The sequence below is a fragment of the Podarcis liolepis genome (assembly GCF_965112155.1).
Source record: "Podarcis liolepis genome assembly, chromosome: 7".
Taxonomy (NCBI): domain Eukaryota; kingdom Metazoa; phylum Chordata; class Lepidosauria; order Squamata; family Lacertidae; genus Podarcis; species Podarcis liolepis.
Window position 1 is genome coordinate 77,534,037 of NC_139561.1, and position 15,224 is coordinate 77,549,260.

At 47.4% G+C, this 15,224-nt stretch overlaps 3 protein-coding genes across 4 annotated transcripts in view; 1 reads left to right on the forward strand and 2 right to left on the reverse strand.

The window, feature by feature from the left end:
• The window catches only part of LOC310712400 (interferon-inducible GTPase 5-like), an 88,591-nt gene that overhangs the window by 35,293 nt on the left and 38,074 nt on the right, over positions 1-15,224 (forward strand). The gene's annotated exons all lie outside the window — the stretch shown is intronic.
• The window catches only part of LOC310712397 (interferon-inducible GTPase 5-like), a 99,481-nt gene that overhangs the window by 19,121 nt on the left and 65,136 nt on the right, over positions 1-15,224 (reverse strand). The window lies entirely within an intron of this gene.
• LOC310711096 (interferon-inducible GTPase 5-like) lies at positions 10,798-11,854 on the reverse strand (the record flags this gene model as incomplete). The annotated part of the gene is made up of 1 exon (XM_083512569.1): positions 10,798-11,854. The coding sequence occupies one exon, from the start codon at positions 11,852-11,854 to the stop codon at positions 11,081-11,083; it is 774 nt and encodes a 257-aa protein (XP_083368695.1). The 3' UTR covers positions 10,798-11,080.

Sequence of the window (15,224 nt, forward strand, 5' to 3'; positions counted from 1 at the left end):
AGGATTATCAGAGGTGCTGATGGAAGTTTAAATAAGATTTTATCTGTGACAAATTTTGTGGTACGTTTTATAATTTTATATGTTAAAATTAATAAAAAAAAATTTTAAAGATGAGGGCATTGACAGTCAAAGGATTATTTGCAACTGTTTATCCTGCATAACCTTGAAAAGGGAAAGTAGCTGTGGGTTTTTATGATCTTGGAGCAGAAATTACATCCTGTTTAGAACTTGTCCTCTCCTCCTCCCCTGCCTGACACACAGCTCTGCTCAAACAGATGCTTTCTGAGAAAACAAAAGCTAAACGGGGTCGCTGTAGGACGTCCTTCTTGTAAATCATTTATTGGACTATGCTGGGTCCTGATTGGGAGCAAAAGCAAGCAGTGTGAAGCTCACACTTCATCAAAACTCAGGAGGAATATGATATGATTCAAAGATTTAAACAAATTATTACTTTTGACTGTCGGAGAAAATTCCCTTTGCATGCTTCTCATCTGCTTTCAGGTTGGAGAGATTTCTGCTTCCTTTTGCTCTTCGTCATGACCCAGCACAGTCCAAGAAATTGTTTACAAAAAGGAGCAAATATAACAACCCCATTTGCATTTAGTCTTCTCAGAAATCAGCTGTTTGAGCAGAACTGTGTTGCTGGCCAGGCGTGGGGGAGAGGAAAACTTGTAAACAGGAAGCAATTTTTCTTTACCCATGTACCACGGCCACATTCTCACCCTCTCCCCACCTGGCATTTTAGAAGGCCTCATCTAAAACCATGGATCAGTTTGAGACCACCCCATCCTCTCTGATCTTATACAGTTACACCACTGCTTGTACGTGTGGCAAACAGATAATGACAACGAGGCAATGAGCCTCCATTGCTCTGTCATTTGAAGGAAATGCACTGTGCTAAAGTTCTCCTGAGCTTTCTACCAAGTAGCAATGAGGCAAACATGGAATTGGAACCTGGACCCTAGGGCACAGACTCACTTGACGTTGTGGTGAGCCTCAGGCCTGGAAAGGGTGGTCATAGTTAGTCAGAGACTGTGTCAGCAGCGGTATAAAAGCTCATGTGACACGAGGTAGATGTACGCATGCCTGGCTTTGTGGCAAAAAGTATACAATCAAATAAGAGATGATGCAAGCTGCAGAACACCACTATATAAGGGAATAAGTGTAATCGGGGAATATAATTGGTCAGGAAAGGTTATGGTAAGGGGAAAGGGGTATAACAGAGAGGGCTTGCCAAGGCTCGGGTCCAGCCTTTCGGTGCAATCCCCCTGGACCATGCTTCTGTACAGAGCCAATAAAGGAATTGGCTCTGTACAGGGAACTGAGATGAGAAACTGGATTTCTGCTTTGCAGAAATCAAGCTTAGATTTCCCCCTGAACAAAGCAAAAGTGTCACACTGCCTGCTCTCCTTTCCCCTTTTACTTTAAAAAATGCTTTGCTGACATGAATGCAGCAGCCTTTCTATTCTCCCTTGCTTTGCAGAAGAGGGTCATCTCTCAAAGGGAGACATTCTGGGTTAGGTGGCCGGGGAGAGTTGCCTGCACACACAAGTTTCCACAGGGGCTAGAAATTGTTTTAAAACATAGTTAAAAGTTCAAGATTAATAAAGTAAGGACTTGCAACCACTGGCTGAACTTTTTGTTATCACATTCTGTCAGACAACAACCAAATACCCCAAACTATTGTAATCGGTCTTAATGGCGTTTGATATCCTTACTGCCTGTCTTGCTGCCCAGCAGTCTCCTTGCCTGAGCCAAAAGAGTCTCTCAGAAGGAGGTTGAAGACTCGTAGACTGCTGGTTTTGGGGGACTTCAGCATCCATGCCAAGGTGACCAGCTCTGGGGCGGCTTAGGACCTCATAGTTGCCATGGCAACCATGGGGCTGTCCCAACATGTCAACAGCCCAACCCATGTGGCAAGCCGCTCTCTGGACCTTGTTTTCTCAACTGGGCAAAAAGAGTGAGATCTGAAAGTGGGGCATTCTGACATCAGTCCCTTGTCATGGTCAGATCACTTCCTGTTGAGATTTAGGCTTTCAGCACTTTTCCCCCTCTGCAGAGCTGGGGGACCTAATAGGATGGTCCGCCCTCAGAGATGGCTCTGGGGGACTTCCCATCCTGCCATACTACCAAAATAGACACGCGATAGGTATGTTGGGTTCAATTTAAGGCGACCTCATTTAGGTTTCATTTCCTCAGAAATCACCTGTTTGAGCAGAGCTGTGTGCTAATCAAGCGTGGGGGGGGGGGGGAGGAAAACTTGGAAACAGGATGTAATTTCTGCTCCAAGAAAACAAAAAGCCACGACTACTTTCCCCTTTCCAAGATTAAGCAGGGTAAATAAGTAATTTATTGCATTTATTGCTCTGTTGCTGAGCAATACATGATTGCACCTGTTTATTATTATTTTGATCATATCTCAGAGTCTGAAAGACCCATAGTGTTAGCAGCATTCTGCCATAGGGAATTTTATTAGCGTCAGTCATTTCTGAACTCTTACTGCAGTACAGGGTGTCAAAAGATTTCAGATTAAAATTGCCACTGCTGACACTCAGAGCGTTGGACAAGAGATTCCCGCTGCAGACACTTCTCTGTTGGCTTTGCAGATGCAGATGCTACTTGCCTGCCTGGTCTGCAAGGAAACTGTGTTGGGAGATGTGTGTGGAAAGAGCTCCAGCTCCCAAGGCTGCAGGAAGCTGGAGGACCATCCGGGGGAAGGGAAGGTGAGTCTCCCTGTGTGAGGCTGTAGAAACCCTTGAAGGGATAATGCCTGAGGGCCCTGCATGATGTCCCCTAAGGCTGAGGGTGTCAGATAAGACCACAAGCTTTGCTGTCAGTCTAGGATCAATCTGAGGAGATTTTGGTGTCCTTCCTGCCTGCCTCCCCATTGTCTATTCCTTCACAAATCCTGTCTTAATCTCTGTTTGAATAAGGGAGTGAGCCTTATCATTACAAAAGAATGGCCAGGCTCCCAAGGAAATCCCAAGGAAATCAAGTAACCTGCCAGACAGGAAAAAAACAAGGACAAGAGAAAAACAACATTTAAATTTCTGTGATGTAGATGGGATGTATCTGAGGGGTGGTCTTAGGTTACACCCCTTCTGTGATGTATGCATAATGTTTCTGGGGGTGGTCTTGATCTAGAGGATGGAAATTTCAAAAGTCTTTATAAGCCCTTGCACAGCATTTTTGTGGGTCCTCCGCTATTCCTGCGAGTGAGGGGAGCACCCTGTTGCAACAGATAAATAAAGATCAAGTTTACTAGCTGCTTTGCTTCTCAATATTCTCTGGTTGGCCTCTGTTATTCTCTCCTACCAATAGGGAACCTATGTAACTCTATATGGGCTCTTGGATACCCCATAAGGGAAAAGGGCACAATTTTATTTACAACAGTTTCCAAAACTTTGACCATCTTGGTCGCCCTCGTCTGAGAATGGAAAAGCATCATAAGGCATGTTATATTGGTTCACATGCTCAGACCTGTCAGGTTTCATTGTCAAGGTCCATGAACTGGCAATGTCCATAAACTCACAGATAGGCTGTGCCTTGCTGTATCTGTGCACTGAAGATCAGCAGTCATGACAGTGTATCACCGGTTTTGATCTTGAAATGACATACATACTTCAGATGGGAGACCCCAAACAGAGACTGAAAACCCCCATGTGGTTTAAAATCACCAAGGTACTTTGAGCTTATCTCTGACAAAAGCCTAATAAAGTGGTACAGGCACGTATTTCTTACTAAATGCTCTGCTGCTGATTATTTGCAACTTTTTATCCTGCATAACCTTAAAAGGGGAAAGTAGCTTTGGGTTTTTATTATATTGTAGCAGAAATTACATGCTGTTTACAAGTTTTCCTCTCCCCCTCCCCTGCCCAGCACATGTTGTTGTTGTTGTTGTTTAGTCGTTTAGTCGTGTCTGACTCTTCGTGACCCCATGGACCAGAGCACGCCAGGCACTTCTGTCCTCCACTGCCTCCCGCAGTTTGATCAAACTCATGCTAGTAGCTTCAAGAACACCATCCAACCATCTCATTCTCTGTCGTCCCCTTCTCCTTGTGCCCTCCATCTTTCCCAACATCAGGGTCTTTTCCAGGGAGTCTTCTCTTCTCATGAGGTGGCCAAAGTATTGGAGCCTCAGCTTCACGATCTGTCCTTCCAATGAGCGCTCAGGGCTGATTTCCTTCAGAATGGAGAGGTTTGATCTTCTTGCAGTCCATGGGACTCTCAAGAGTCTCCTCCAGCACCATAATTCAAAAGCATCAATTCTTCGGCGATCAGCCTTCTTTATGGTCCAGCTCTCACTTCCATACATCACTACTGGGAAAACCATGGCTTTTACTATACGGACCTTTGTTGGCAAGGTGATGTCTCTGCTTTTTGAGAAAACAAAAGCTAAATGGAGTCGCTATAGGTCCTCCTTCTTGTAAATCATTTCTTGGACTGTGCTGGGTCATGACAGAGAGCAAAAGCTAGCAGTGTGAGGCTCACACTTCATCAAAACTCAGGAGGAATATGATGATATGATACAAAGACTTTAAACAAATTACATAATTTATAAATAAAAGCACCACTGACTCAACAGATTTCTTTCATCGCTTCCATTCCTGTTCATCTAGAATTGACCTCTTCTGTATTCATCTTCCACACCCATTTTTAAAATTATATTACAGTGGTACCTCAGGTTAAGAACTTAATTTGTTCTGGAGGTCTGTTCTTAACCTGAAGCACCACTTCAGCTAATGGGGCTTCCTGCTGCCACTGCACCGCCACTGCACAATTTCTGTTCTCATCCTGCAGCAAAGTTCTTAATCCAAGGTAATATTTCTGGGTTAGCGGAGTCTGTAACATGAAGCGTCTGTAACCTGAAGCGTCTGTAACCTGAGGTACCACTGTATTAATACTAATACTCCAGAGGCAGTCCGTTCCACTGTCAAAGAGCTCTCGCTCTTAGAAAGTTCTTCCTCGTGTTTAGTCAGAATCTCTTTCCTTGTAGCTTGAAGCTGTTTGTTCAGGTCTGACCATCTGGAGCAGGAGAAAGCAAGCTTGCACTGCCCTCCATATGGCAGCCCTTGAGATATCTGAAGATGGCAATCATAACTCAGAGTCCAAAAGTCCCATGGTGATAGGTGAATTCTGCCACTGGGAGTTTTACTAGTGGAAACAGTTTCTGAACTCTTATCGCAATACACTGTGTACACACTGTGTACAATACACTCAGATTAAAATTGCCACTACTGGCACTGTGGGCTGGATAGGAAAAGGCGAATTCTGCCACTGGGAGTTTTATTAGCGCAAACAGTTTCTGAACTCTTATCACAATACACTGTGTCTAAAAGTTCAGATTAAAATTGCCACTAGTGGCACTGTGGGCTGGATAGGAAAAGATCCTGCTGCAGCCGCTTCTCAGCTGGCTTTGCAGATTCAGCTGCTTCCTGCCTGCCTGGTCTGCAGGGGGTGGGGAAGAGCAACAGCTCCCCAGGCTGCAGGAAGCTGGAGGAGAAGCTGGGGGAATGGAAGGCGAGCCTCTCTGCGTATGGCTGTAGAAACCCTGGAGTGTAGCAGCGCCCTGATCCCTTGCATCATCTCCTTCTCAGGTTGAGGATGGCGGATGAGACAAAGGCTTTGCTGTCCATCTAGGAACACTCTGTGGGGAGTTTGGTGTCCTGCCTGCCTGCCCGGTCTGCAAAGCCAGCTTCTTGCTCTAACGTCGCTCTGCACCCTGCAGAATGTTAGAACTTTTCTGAAAAAGAAACTATTTCCTCTAAGACGCCCTAAACCCCCACAGCTTTAAAGCCCTTCCACTTGATGCTGCCTATCAATGTAACAATGCAAAAGTCGACAAGGAAGCCATCAAGGAATAATATTTCTATGCTGCCTTTCAGCTCTAAAAGGAGCCCCCCCCCCCATTTATTCTGACTTGTTTCTTCTTTGCTCACTTTCCCATATTTCAACCATTCCTGCTATGTATTCAGCAGTGAACGGTTGCTTGAAAGGACAACAATCAAATATACAGGGAGTGGAACCTTGGTTCTTGAACTTAATCCATTCCGGGTGTGTGTTCGACTCCCGAAACCATTCAAAAACCAAGGTGTTGCATCCGATTGGCTGCAGGAGCCTCCTACACTCAAGCAGAAGCCACGTCGGATTTGTTCAACAACTAAGCCGTTTGGGAACCAAGGCACCCCTGTATATCAGAGTTTCTCTCTCCAGGAGAAACCCTCACCAGGACAGGAAGTCCAATTTATGCAGTTTGAAAGCTTCTCATCAAAGCATTGCAGCCATTTCAGGGGGTTTAGGCAGGAAAACTGAGAGGCAGATGAAGCTGTACAGGAATTTCAAGAGCATTTGTTAAAGCTGTTTACTTAAGACGTTGTAATAACTATAATGTTGCCTGCACCCCAATTTCTGTTTGGTAAGAGATTCCTGGGGTTCCAGTGCTTACCCAGAACATGGTTTCCTTGGAATGCTCAATGGAGTTAAACACTAATGTGAGTAGTTTGAACTGGGCCTTGAACTGAACTGGCAACCGATCCAGCTGTTTTAAAAGAGGAGTTAGATGTGGAAGGCATTAACTGCTGCAATATTTCTGTTCTTGTTTAGGTGTGATAAATCTCACAGAAGAGCAGCCATGGCTCGTAAGAGCAGCAAACAAGACACATTAGATTAGCTCAAATGAAGCAGCCATCTGGCAAACGTACCCTTGATATCGCCATCGAAGGGGACTCAGGTGTCGGCAAATCATCCCTGGTCAATGCCCTGCGAAATATGGCAGACGATGAGGGTGGTGCAGCTGCGGTCGATGTGATAAAAGGTACTAGGGAACCAACGGGGTACTTGTACCCCCAATATCCAGATGTAACCCTTTGGGATCTACCAGCTGAAGCCAAACTTTATTCAATTACATATCTTCAACTCAATATGAAAGCAAACATGTTTAATGTTTCTTTTTTCTGTGCTATTGTGGCTGTACCCTTATAGAAGGATGCAGAGACCATACCTGCCCTCACCTTCCTCTTAATAGCAGTATTGTGGGAAGAAGGATTATCATCAGAATCATGGGATGGGGAGGGAAAGTTTCAAACTCTCCTTGGCCTGCAAATCCCTTCTGGGCTGTTGAGCTGACTGGGGAAGCGCCGAGAGTGCAGAAAAGGAGGCTGGACAGCAGAAGGTAACAGTTAGAAATCGTAGAATTCGAGCGTGCATTTCCCCCCTGAACAAAGCAAAACTGTCACACTGCCCGCTCTCCTCTCCCCCTTTTACTTCAAAAATGCTTTCCTGACACTAATGCAGCAGCCCCTCTATTCTCCCTTGGTTTGAGGGTCATCTCTCAAAGGGAGACATTCTGGGTTAGGTGGCCGGGGAGAGTCGCCTGCATCACAGGGGCTAGAAATTATTTTAAAACATAGTAAAAAGTTTGAGATTCATAAAGTTAAGGCCTTGCAACCATTTTGAACTTTTTGTTATGGCATTCTTTAAACCTTTAAAACATGAGTCTCGCTTCCTCGTTCAGTCTGAGGATAGTAGAGCCTACAGACAATTTGGGCTATGAGGGATTTTGTGAACTTGGGTTTTGCATGTGTGGTTTTGCTTTTTTGGTTAAAACACACTGGAACATAATGGTCATGGCCGACTGCAGCAGCTCAGGAAGATGCAGGGCTGGTAGTTGACACTTTATTGGCAAGAGAAACACTGACAGCAGCTCCCACAGGGCGACTTCTTCTGCATGGAAGCCGCTGCTGCTCATTCCTCTTCAAGCCCCTCCTGGTTCTCAGAGATGGCAGAGCAGGGGAAGGCAGGGAGTCAACTGGCCCATCCCTTGGCTGGACAGTTTCTTCTTCCTCCACCTCATCCTGCCCTAACTCCTCTTCTTCTTCCTCCCCCTGGTCTGGCTCCCATAAACCAGGGGCTCCCTTTCCTGGGTCAGCCTCCTGGCCCCCTGTCTCCGCCACATTCACAATCCCTGACATCTATTCTCTGAGGAAGAATAACCCAAGACGTTATGTTGCCTGAGGTGAAGGACAAGATGGCCGCTGCCCCTCCCTCCATTCCATGGGCAGAAACCAACTGGATCAGCCACTGAATGACTTCAGAACACGCGGAATGGAGCCCTGACCTCTCCTCACGTGAGGGAAATGGCCTTAGGGGACTTAGGCAGGCTGTTTCCAAAGGGGTAGCTATGTCGGTTTGTTGAAGCAAAAACAGCAAAGGCAGACCCTCCAAGTATCCCTATGTTTCAGGGATGTCCTTGATTTAGAGAAGCTGCCCTGGTTTCTGATTTGATCCCGGAATGTTCCGCTTTTCCTTAGGATGTCCTTATTTTAATTGGAGAAATGTTGGAGGGTATGGAGTTATCTGGCCCCTGAGCTGCCTGAAGGCAATCTTGTATGGGGAAGTTATTTAAATGGTTAATGTTTTATTGTGTCTTTATATTTGTTGGTAGCTGCCCAGAGTGGCCAGCTAGCCAGCATGGCCAATGAAGCCCAAAACATCTGGAAGGCATCAGTTTGAGGAAGGCTGTAGGGACCTTCCAGGTGTCCATTTTATTGAGCATTCATATCTGAGCTCATACTGGGGTGTTTATACGTGATCCCACTTTCAATACCCTTTGCATCTGCAAATGTTTTGGGATGGTCATACTGCTTTGTTTGCAATAGGCATGGGTCCATAGTTTCCTGCTAAATGCAGTGTGGTGTAGTGGTTAAGAGCGATAGACTCGTAATCTGGGGAACTGGGTTCGCGTCTCTGCTCCTCCACATGCAGCTGCTGGGTGACCTTGGGCCAGTCACACATCTCTGAAGTCTCTCAGCCCCACTCACCTCACAGAGTGTTTGTTGTGGGGGAGGAAGGGAAAGGAGAATGTTAGCCACTTTGAGACTCCTTAGGGTAGTGATAAAGAGGGATATCAAATCCAAACTCCTCCTCCTCCTCTTCTTCTTCTTCTGCAACTTTTTCGTAGCACAAATGTTGATGGGTGTGTATGTTGCCCACTTTTGTCACACTACTGCGGAAGGCCGTGTGGATCCAGAAGTGGCCTCCACGGTCATTTACAGACTCACTGTTAAAACCATGTTTATGGAAGACAACCTTATTCAGCCCAGAGTGATTGCCAAAGAAGGAGGGGGGGTCAAGTTAATTCACAATATTTCCCATTTATGAGACTTTCATGGAAAACTGAAAGCTGATTAGTAAGGGTGGCCAGGAGATTAATTTAACCAATTAGTTTATTTCATGAAAACTTATACAGCACTTGATTCTAATGAAACCTCAAAGCAGTTTGCAAAGAGAAAAAACAATAAAACCAAGAAACAATTACAGTCATGCTTTAAGATATGCAAGAGTTAAAATACTAAAACAGACTAAAATTACCTCAACTTTCTATTTCACAAATGTGGAGGCTCCTGTCTAGCTGAATGCCCTCCTTCAGTTTGAGTGTGTCTGAGGGAAAGAACATTCTGAAAGAGATGTTGCATGGGACTTGTGATACAGAGCTAACTCTTGTTCCTAAAGAAAAATAGCAAATGCAGCATATATATATATATATATATATATATATATATATATATATATATATACACACACACACAGTGGCGTAGCGTGGGGGGTGCCAGGGGTGCCGGCCGCACCGGGCGCAACATCTGGGGGGGCGCGAGTCCAGAAGGAAGGGACAAGTTCCTTCCTCCTCCGGGCCCCCCGCCGCCACCGCCAGCCTTGCGCCCTAGCACACGTGTGCCCCCCGCCGCTGCTGCGGCTGCGCTCCACTCACTGCTCGCAGGAGGAGCAGCCGCTGCAGCAGCGCCAACGCCGCCACCGATGCCTGGCCGGGCACGGGCAGCCTCCGCACCCCGCCGCCGCCGCCATCCCCTCGGCCCAGCCACAGGCGGCGGCTGCTTCTGCCGACGGGGAGGGAGTAGAGCTCCGAGGGGCCTTGCCGTGCCCTGCGCTCCCCAAAACCCTCCGAGAGGAAGCCGGCGGGCGGGCGAGGGTCTCCCGGCAGAAGGGGGCGCCGCTGGCTCCGGCTCTCAGCGCAAGTCTCAGCCGGGGGGGGGAGGACGGAGCACGGCTGGAAGCCCCCGGACCCGGCCGGGAGGAGGAGAGGCGCTCGCCAAGCCCGGATCTGGAGCTCCACCTACAGCCCAAGGAGAGGAGGGGGCGGGGAGGCGCCCGAGGGGAGGGGGCTTCGGCTGCCTCGGCCCGCGGGGGCTCCGCAAATAATAAATTTAATAAATTCCTGCTGAGCCTTTGGGGGGGGGGTCCTTGGCTCCTTCGCTCGCCCCCAGCCCCAGTGGCGTAGCGTGGGGGTGCGGGGGGGGCCGGGCGCAACATCTGGGGGGGCGCGCTCGCACTCGAGTGCTAAAATCCACGGGTTAGGGGGCGCAAATTACTTGCTGACAACCCACGCTACGCCACTGTATATATATATATATATATATAGAGAGAGAGAGAGAGAGAGAGAGAGAGAGAGAGAGAGAGAATGCTGCAGCCTCCATAAATTACAACTTGAGACCATCCTTGCAAGCAGGTTCACATAGGTCACTAGTTTTTTCTAGTCTGACATCATATACAGAGCAATTCATTAGTGGACTGAAAGAAGTATGAATAGGAAAAAGTTCATTTGTCCCAAAGTCTCCTTTCAGTATTGGTCTTAATTCTTATACATTGGATACAGATACTAATTTTAAAAAGTAACTGAAAGGGTATTATGTTGGCATTCAGATTATTTAACTTAGGGTTTTTTTAAAAAAAAAAATGAGAACCCTAAGATTTATGGAATTTTTACAATAAAAAACCTGATCATCTGATTATTATTATTTTAATGTTTTTTGGTGGTGGTTGTTTTAAAAATGGAAACGTATAATTCACCAGATTCTATATATCAAGCACTTAGTCATCATGGCACATCTGCTTGCTACTAAATGGACTTTTTCCCCTCTGCCTCAAGAGCTTTGGACAAAACCCTCTTGGTGTCATCAGCAGCACCCGATATGCATTTCTGCAGCATGAAGTAGGTGCGAGGAAGCGAAATCCCAACGGACAGAAGGCAGCCAAAGATGGGGAAATGCTCCCAGCAGTGATATTCCTAAGCCATCACTGAGAGTCCCACCAAGTCTGGCAGCACCCATAAAATGGCAGCGAACATTCCCAGGGACTGCATTGCTGCTTTAAGGGCTGTGCTTGTCTTTCCAACACGCTGGGCCAGAGCTGCAAGGGATGGATTGTCCAGGCCAAAGTCTAGGAAGCACCAGGAGCAGAACTTACTAAACAGAAATATGGGGAGAAGGAAGGGAACTGGGCTTCCAAGAGTGACCAGCAATACCAGCCTTTTGGTCCAAATCTCCTTCTTCACAGTGGTTTTCTTTTTCTCTAAGCTAGGCAGGCAGATGCTAGGGAAGCGGCGCAGAAAGGCTTGCCTCTTCAGCCGCAAGAGATCGTTCTTCAGCGTTTCCTGCAGGAGGGGGAAGTCAAAGCAGTCGGCTTCCCAGTTGGAGACGATGAAGACTTGTGGGTCCCTCACTCCTTCTCTTACCAAGCACTCTTTGCAGTCCTCCTGGATGTGCAAGAGGACCTTCTTCTCATTGTAGTCAGATGGCTGTTGCCTCTTGGCGGCCGACAGGTCCAGGTCTGCTTTGGTGCGCACAAAGTAGAAGCTCTTGCCCATATCTTGGATTTCACGGACCAGGTCAGAATGGGTGGAGTGGAAGCGCTGGGAGCCGACGATGACGAAGAAATCAAAGTGAGTCAATTCGACCTCAAATTTGTCCTCCCCAAAAGTTGGCGTTCCCCTTCCGGGGTGGTCCCAAAGGATCACTTGCAGAAGTGTCGGGTGTGGGTAATCCTTGACTTGCACCGTCATCATCTGTATGCCAGTCACAGCAGCACAGTTTCGGCAATATTATTATCATTTGCCAAGCAAGAAAGCTTTACAGGTAGAAGGTATGAATCCCATCACATCCCATAATAGAGAAGTGAGCGCAAGGATAAGGTGCCCAAAGGTCATGGGATGTGAGGAGCTGGAGTTGGTGAGCAATAAAACTCCCGTTGTCAGTAAAGTTAACTCTTTACTCAAAGAAAACCAAACAGCGCAGGCCGAGTGAACACAGCAACTCTTCCCAGTATCTCTTGCCCCAATGAAGCTGTTGCGAGGACTGAAGGTCCCCACATCCCCCGCTCTCTAAGGCTCCTTCTTCCCCAGCAACCTGAGGTTTCTTTGTCTTGTCTCTCATTGCTCTGCCCTCTTCATTCCTCTTCATGTTCTGGGAGACCAGGGGGGAGGGAAACTGGTTACACCACAAGGGGGAGATTCCCTGTGTCTACTCTGCCTCTTGACCCCTCTCCAGTTCTGCCTCTGATTCTGGACTGCTCTCTGCCACAGACTCTTCCTGCTCACTAAACCCTGTTGCCTCTTCTTTTTCCGACATCTCCTCCTCCTCCTCCCAGTCTGCTCTCTCTTCTCCTTCTGACCACTCATCTCCATCCCACCCCCAATCCCCTCCACTCTGCCAAACCCCAAAAAGGGAAAGAGGCAGGAGGCGAGAGGAGCAGGAGGAGAGCAGCCTTGTAGCAGCTGCAGAGGGGGATGTCGAATGAACACGTGTCACCGCTCGAAAGGGAGACCCACGTTGATTTCAGAGCAGTTACTTACAACTCTTAGAGTAGCACCAGCTCTGCTTGCTCCCTGGTGATGGCATGTTATTTATTCCCTTTGCAGCGGCGAAGAAGGGCAGTATTGATGTATTTATTGCTTAAAAAACCCATTACAGCCAAGGTGGTATCTAACATCGATGGTAACAAAGGTTTGTGTACTCTCTGGCCCCGATTAAGCAGTGCAAATGAGGACAATCATGCAGGCAGGATAAAATCTGCCACTCACTCCTGATATTTGGGTAGATCTTCTGTAATTCAGAGCAGGGCTTTTGGTGTGACTTCCCCTGTTCTGTAGAATAGCTTTCCTGCAGAGATACAACAGGAACCTGCTACCTGCATTTTCTGGAAATAACTGAAGATGTTTTCATTCTGACAAGTGTTCCCAGGTGGATGAATAGGCTGCTGCCATGAGTGTCTATTTAGTATTGTTTGAAAACATATTTACATATCATAGCCAGCTGATATGGAGATGGGAAGAGCTGAACTTAAGTATTGGAAAAATGAGAAACTGAAAGTAATAAATTTGCCCACTTCCCGCAGGAGATCGTTCCCCTACGCTGAAAGAAATATGTACTTGCTGACACTCCCACTTCTACACAAATGTTAATGGGGCAGGAGTCCCTGTCCTCTTTTTCATCTCATCTCCCCCACATCTCCTCTAAAATCTGCTCTGGAAAGTTGCTCCCAGCTGGGAAGGTGTGCAAGTCATTCGCTTGGGTGAGGAGAAAACATGATGCAGACAGTGATGTTGAAGCTGGAAGCTCCTCATATCCTTCAGAAGAAGGATTTTGACAAGCTGGAACGTGTACAGAGGAGGGCGACCAATCAAAGCTTTGGAAACCAAGCCTTATGGGGAACGGTTGAAGGAGCTAGGTAAGTTTAGCCTGGAAAAGAGGAGATTGAGAGGAGATACGATAGCCATCTTCAAATATCTCACAAAGAAGAGAGAATAAGCTTGTTTTCTTCTGCTCCGGAGGGTAGGCCTCAAATGGCTTCAAATTACAAAATTGACATGAGGAAGAAATAGTTTGTTTGTTTTTTGGAAAAGTTCTAAGATTCTGCAGGGTGAAGAGCAGCTATAGAGCCCGCATGAGAAGCTGGCTTTGCAAACCAGGCAGGAAGGAAGGACACCAGACTCTCCTCAGAGCGTTCCTAGACTGACAGCAAAGCCTATGTCTTATCTGACACCCTCAGCCTTAGGGGACATCATTCGGGGGGGGGGGGGCACCAGGCACTGTACTGTGGACAGAGTTCAGAAATGGCTGGCGCTAATAAAGTTCCCTATGGCAGAATGCCCCTATTACTGTGGGTCTTTCGGACTCCGAGATATGTTATCTCCTGAGTTTTGATGCAGTGTCATCCCCACAGGACTGGCTCCAAAGGGCCAAAAAACTGAAGCATATGGGGTGGTGTGGGGTAAAAGCAGGAGCCCTATGCCTAGGATACCCCAGTTATGGCTTTCCCCAAAGAATTCTAGGTAGTTAGTTAAAGGTGCTGAGAGTTGTTTGGAGGCCCCTATTCCCTTCACAGAAGTACAATTCTCAAAAATGATTTAGCAGCCTCTTTAATCAGAAGTGCCTGGGCACCATTTTGGCGTGCAGAGCTGAGCTGCGATGGGTGAAAGAGGGAGAGGAGCTGGGGAGCACGAGAATGAGAATGACTTGCGCACAGTTATAGGAGCCAGCTCCCAGGGGCCGAGATACTGAAGTATTGGAGGGGGGCTGCTCCCCACACAGTGATGGGCATTGCCATTCAAATGGGGTGTGATCTATGTGATCTTGTGATCTATGAGGTGAGGCAGGGCTTAGCTGCCTCCCCCCATTGTTTCAGTTGCCCCCCCCCCAGCACACAGTCCTGTTACCTCTGCTGCTTGGCTCCCTCTCCCTCTCCAAGCCCGGCAGGAGTCGTGTTCCTGCTACTTTCTCACAAGGGCAAGGGCAATGCCCATCAACTTTTTTGGGAGGGGGCGCCCCTCAAATATGATATTTGGAGGAGAAACACATGTAGACTCCTAACTCTGTGGTTAAAATGGTTATCAGAGGCTGTCACAGGGGGAGGGGCCTGCTCTGAAGCATGCTGGGCAAGTGTAAACCCCATGAGACCCTGAGGTGTGCCCCCCCAGCATCTTCTCCCTAACGGAGACCGCAAGAGACCGCTGCACTGGCATTAGTTCTCTCCCAGTGTTTTGCATTGCTTGCTTCTATGAATGTAACTGAGCATCAAACTCTGCCCTCAGCATGGCAACTCCAAATTTCCAGAGCTTGTTTCCATGAGCTCATTACTGAGGTAGACACCATGTTTCCTTCCCTCTTGTCCAGCTGTATGCTTGAGCTGCCTTCTTTCACGGCTCCAGGAGATTCACGTTTGAGAGACTCCCTTGCATGGCAGCCAACTCCTAGGGGCTGTTTCATATATGTTGGAAGGCGCCCAGGCTGGTTGGCGCAACCCAGTCAGATAGGCAGGGTACAAATAATAGAATTGCTGTCGTTGTTGTTTCATTTCCTTCTGCCTCTTTCCCACAGCAACATGCTACCCACCTACCCACCAAGCTTTGGTTTCCTGACTCCTGGTTTCCTGAT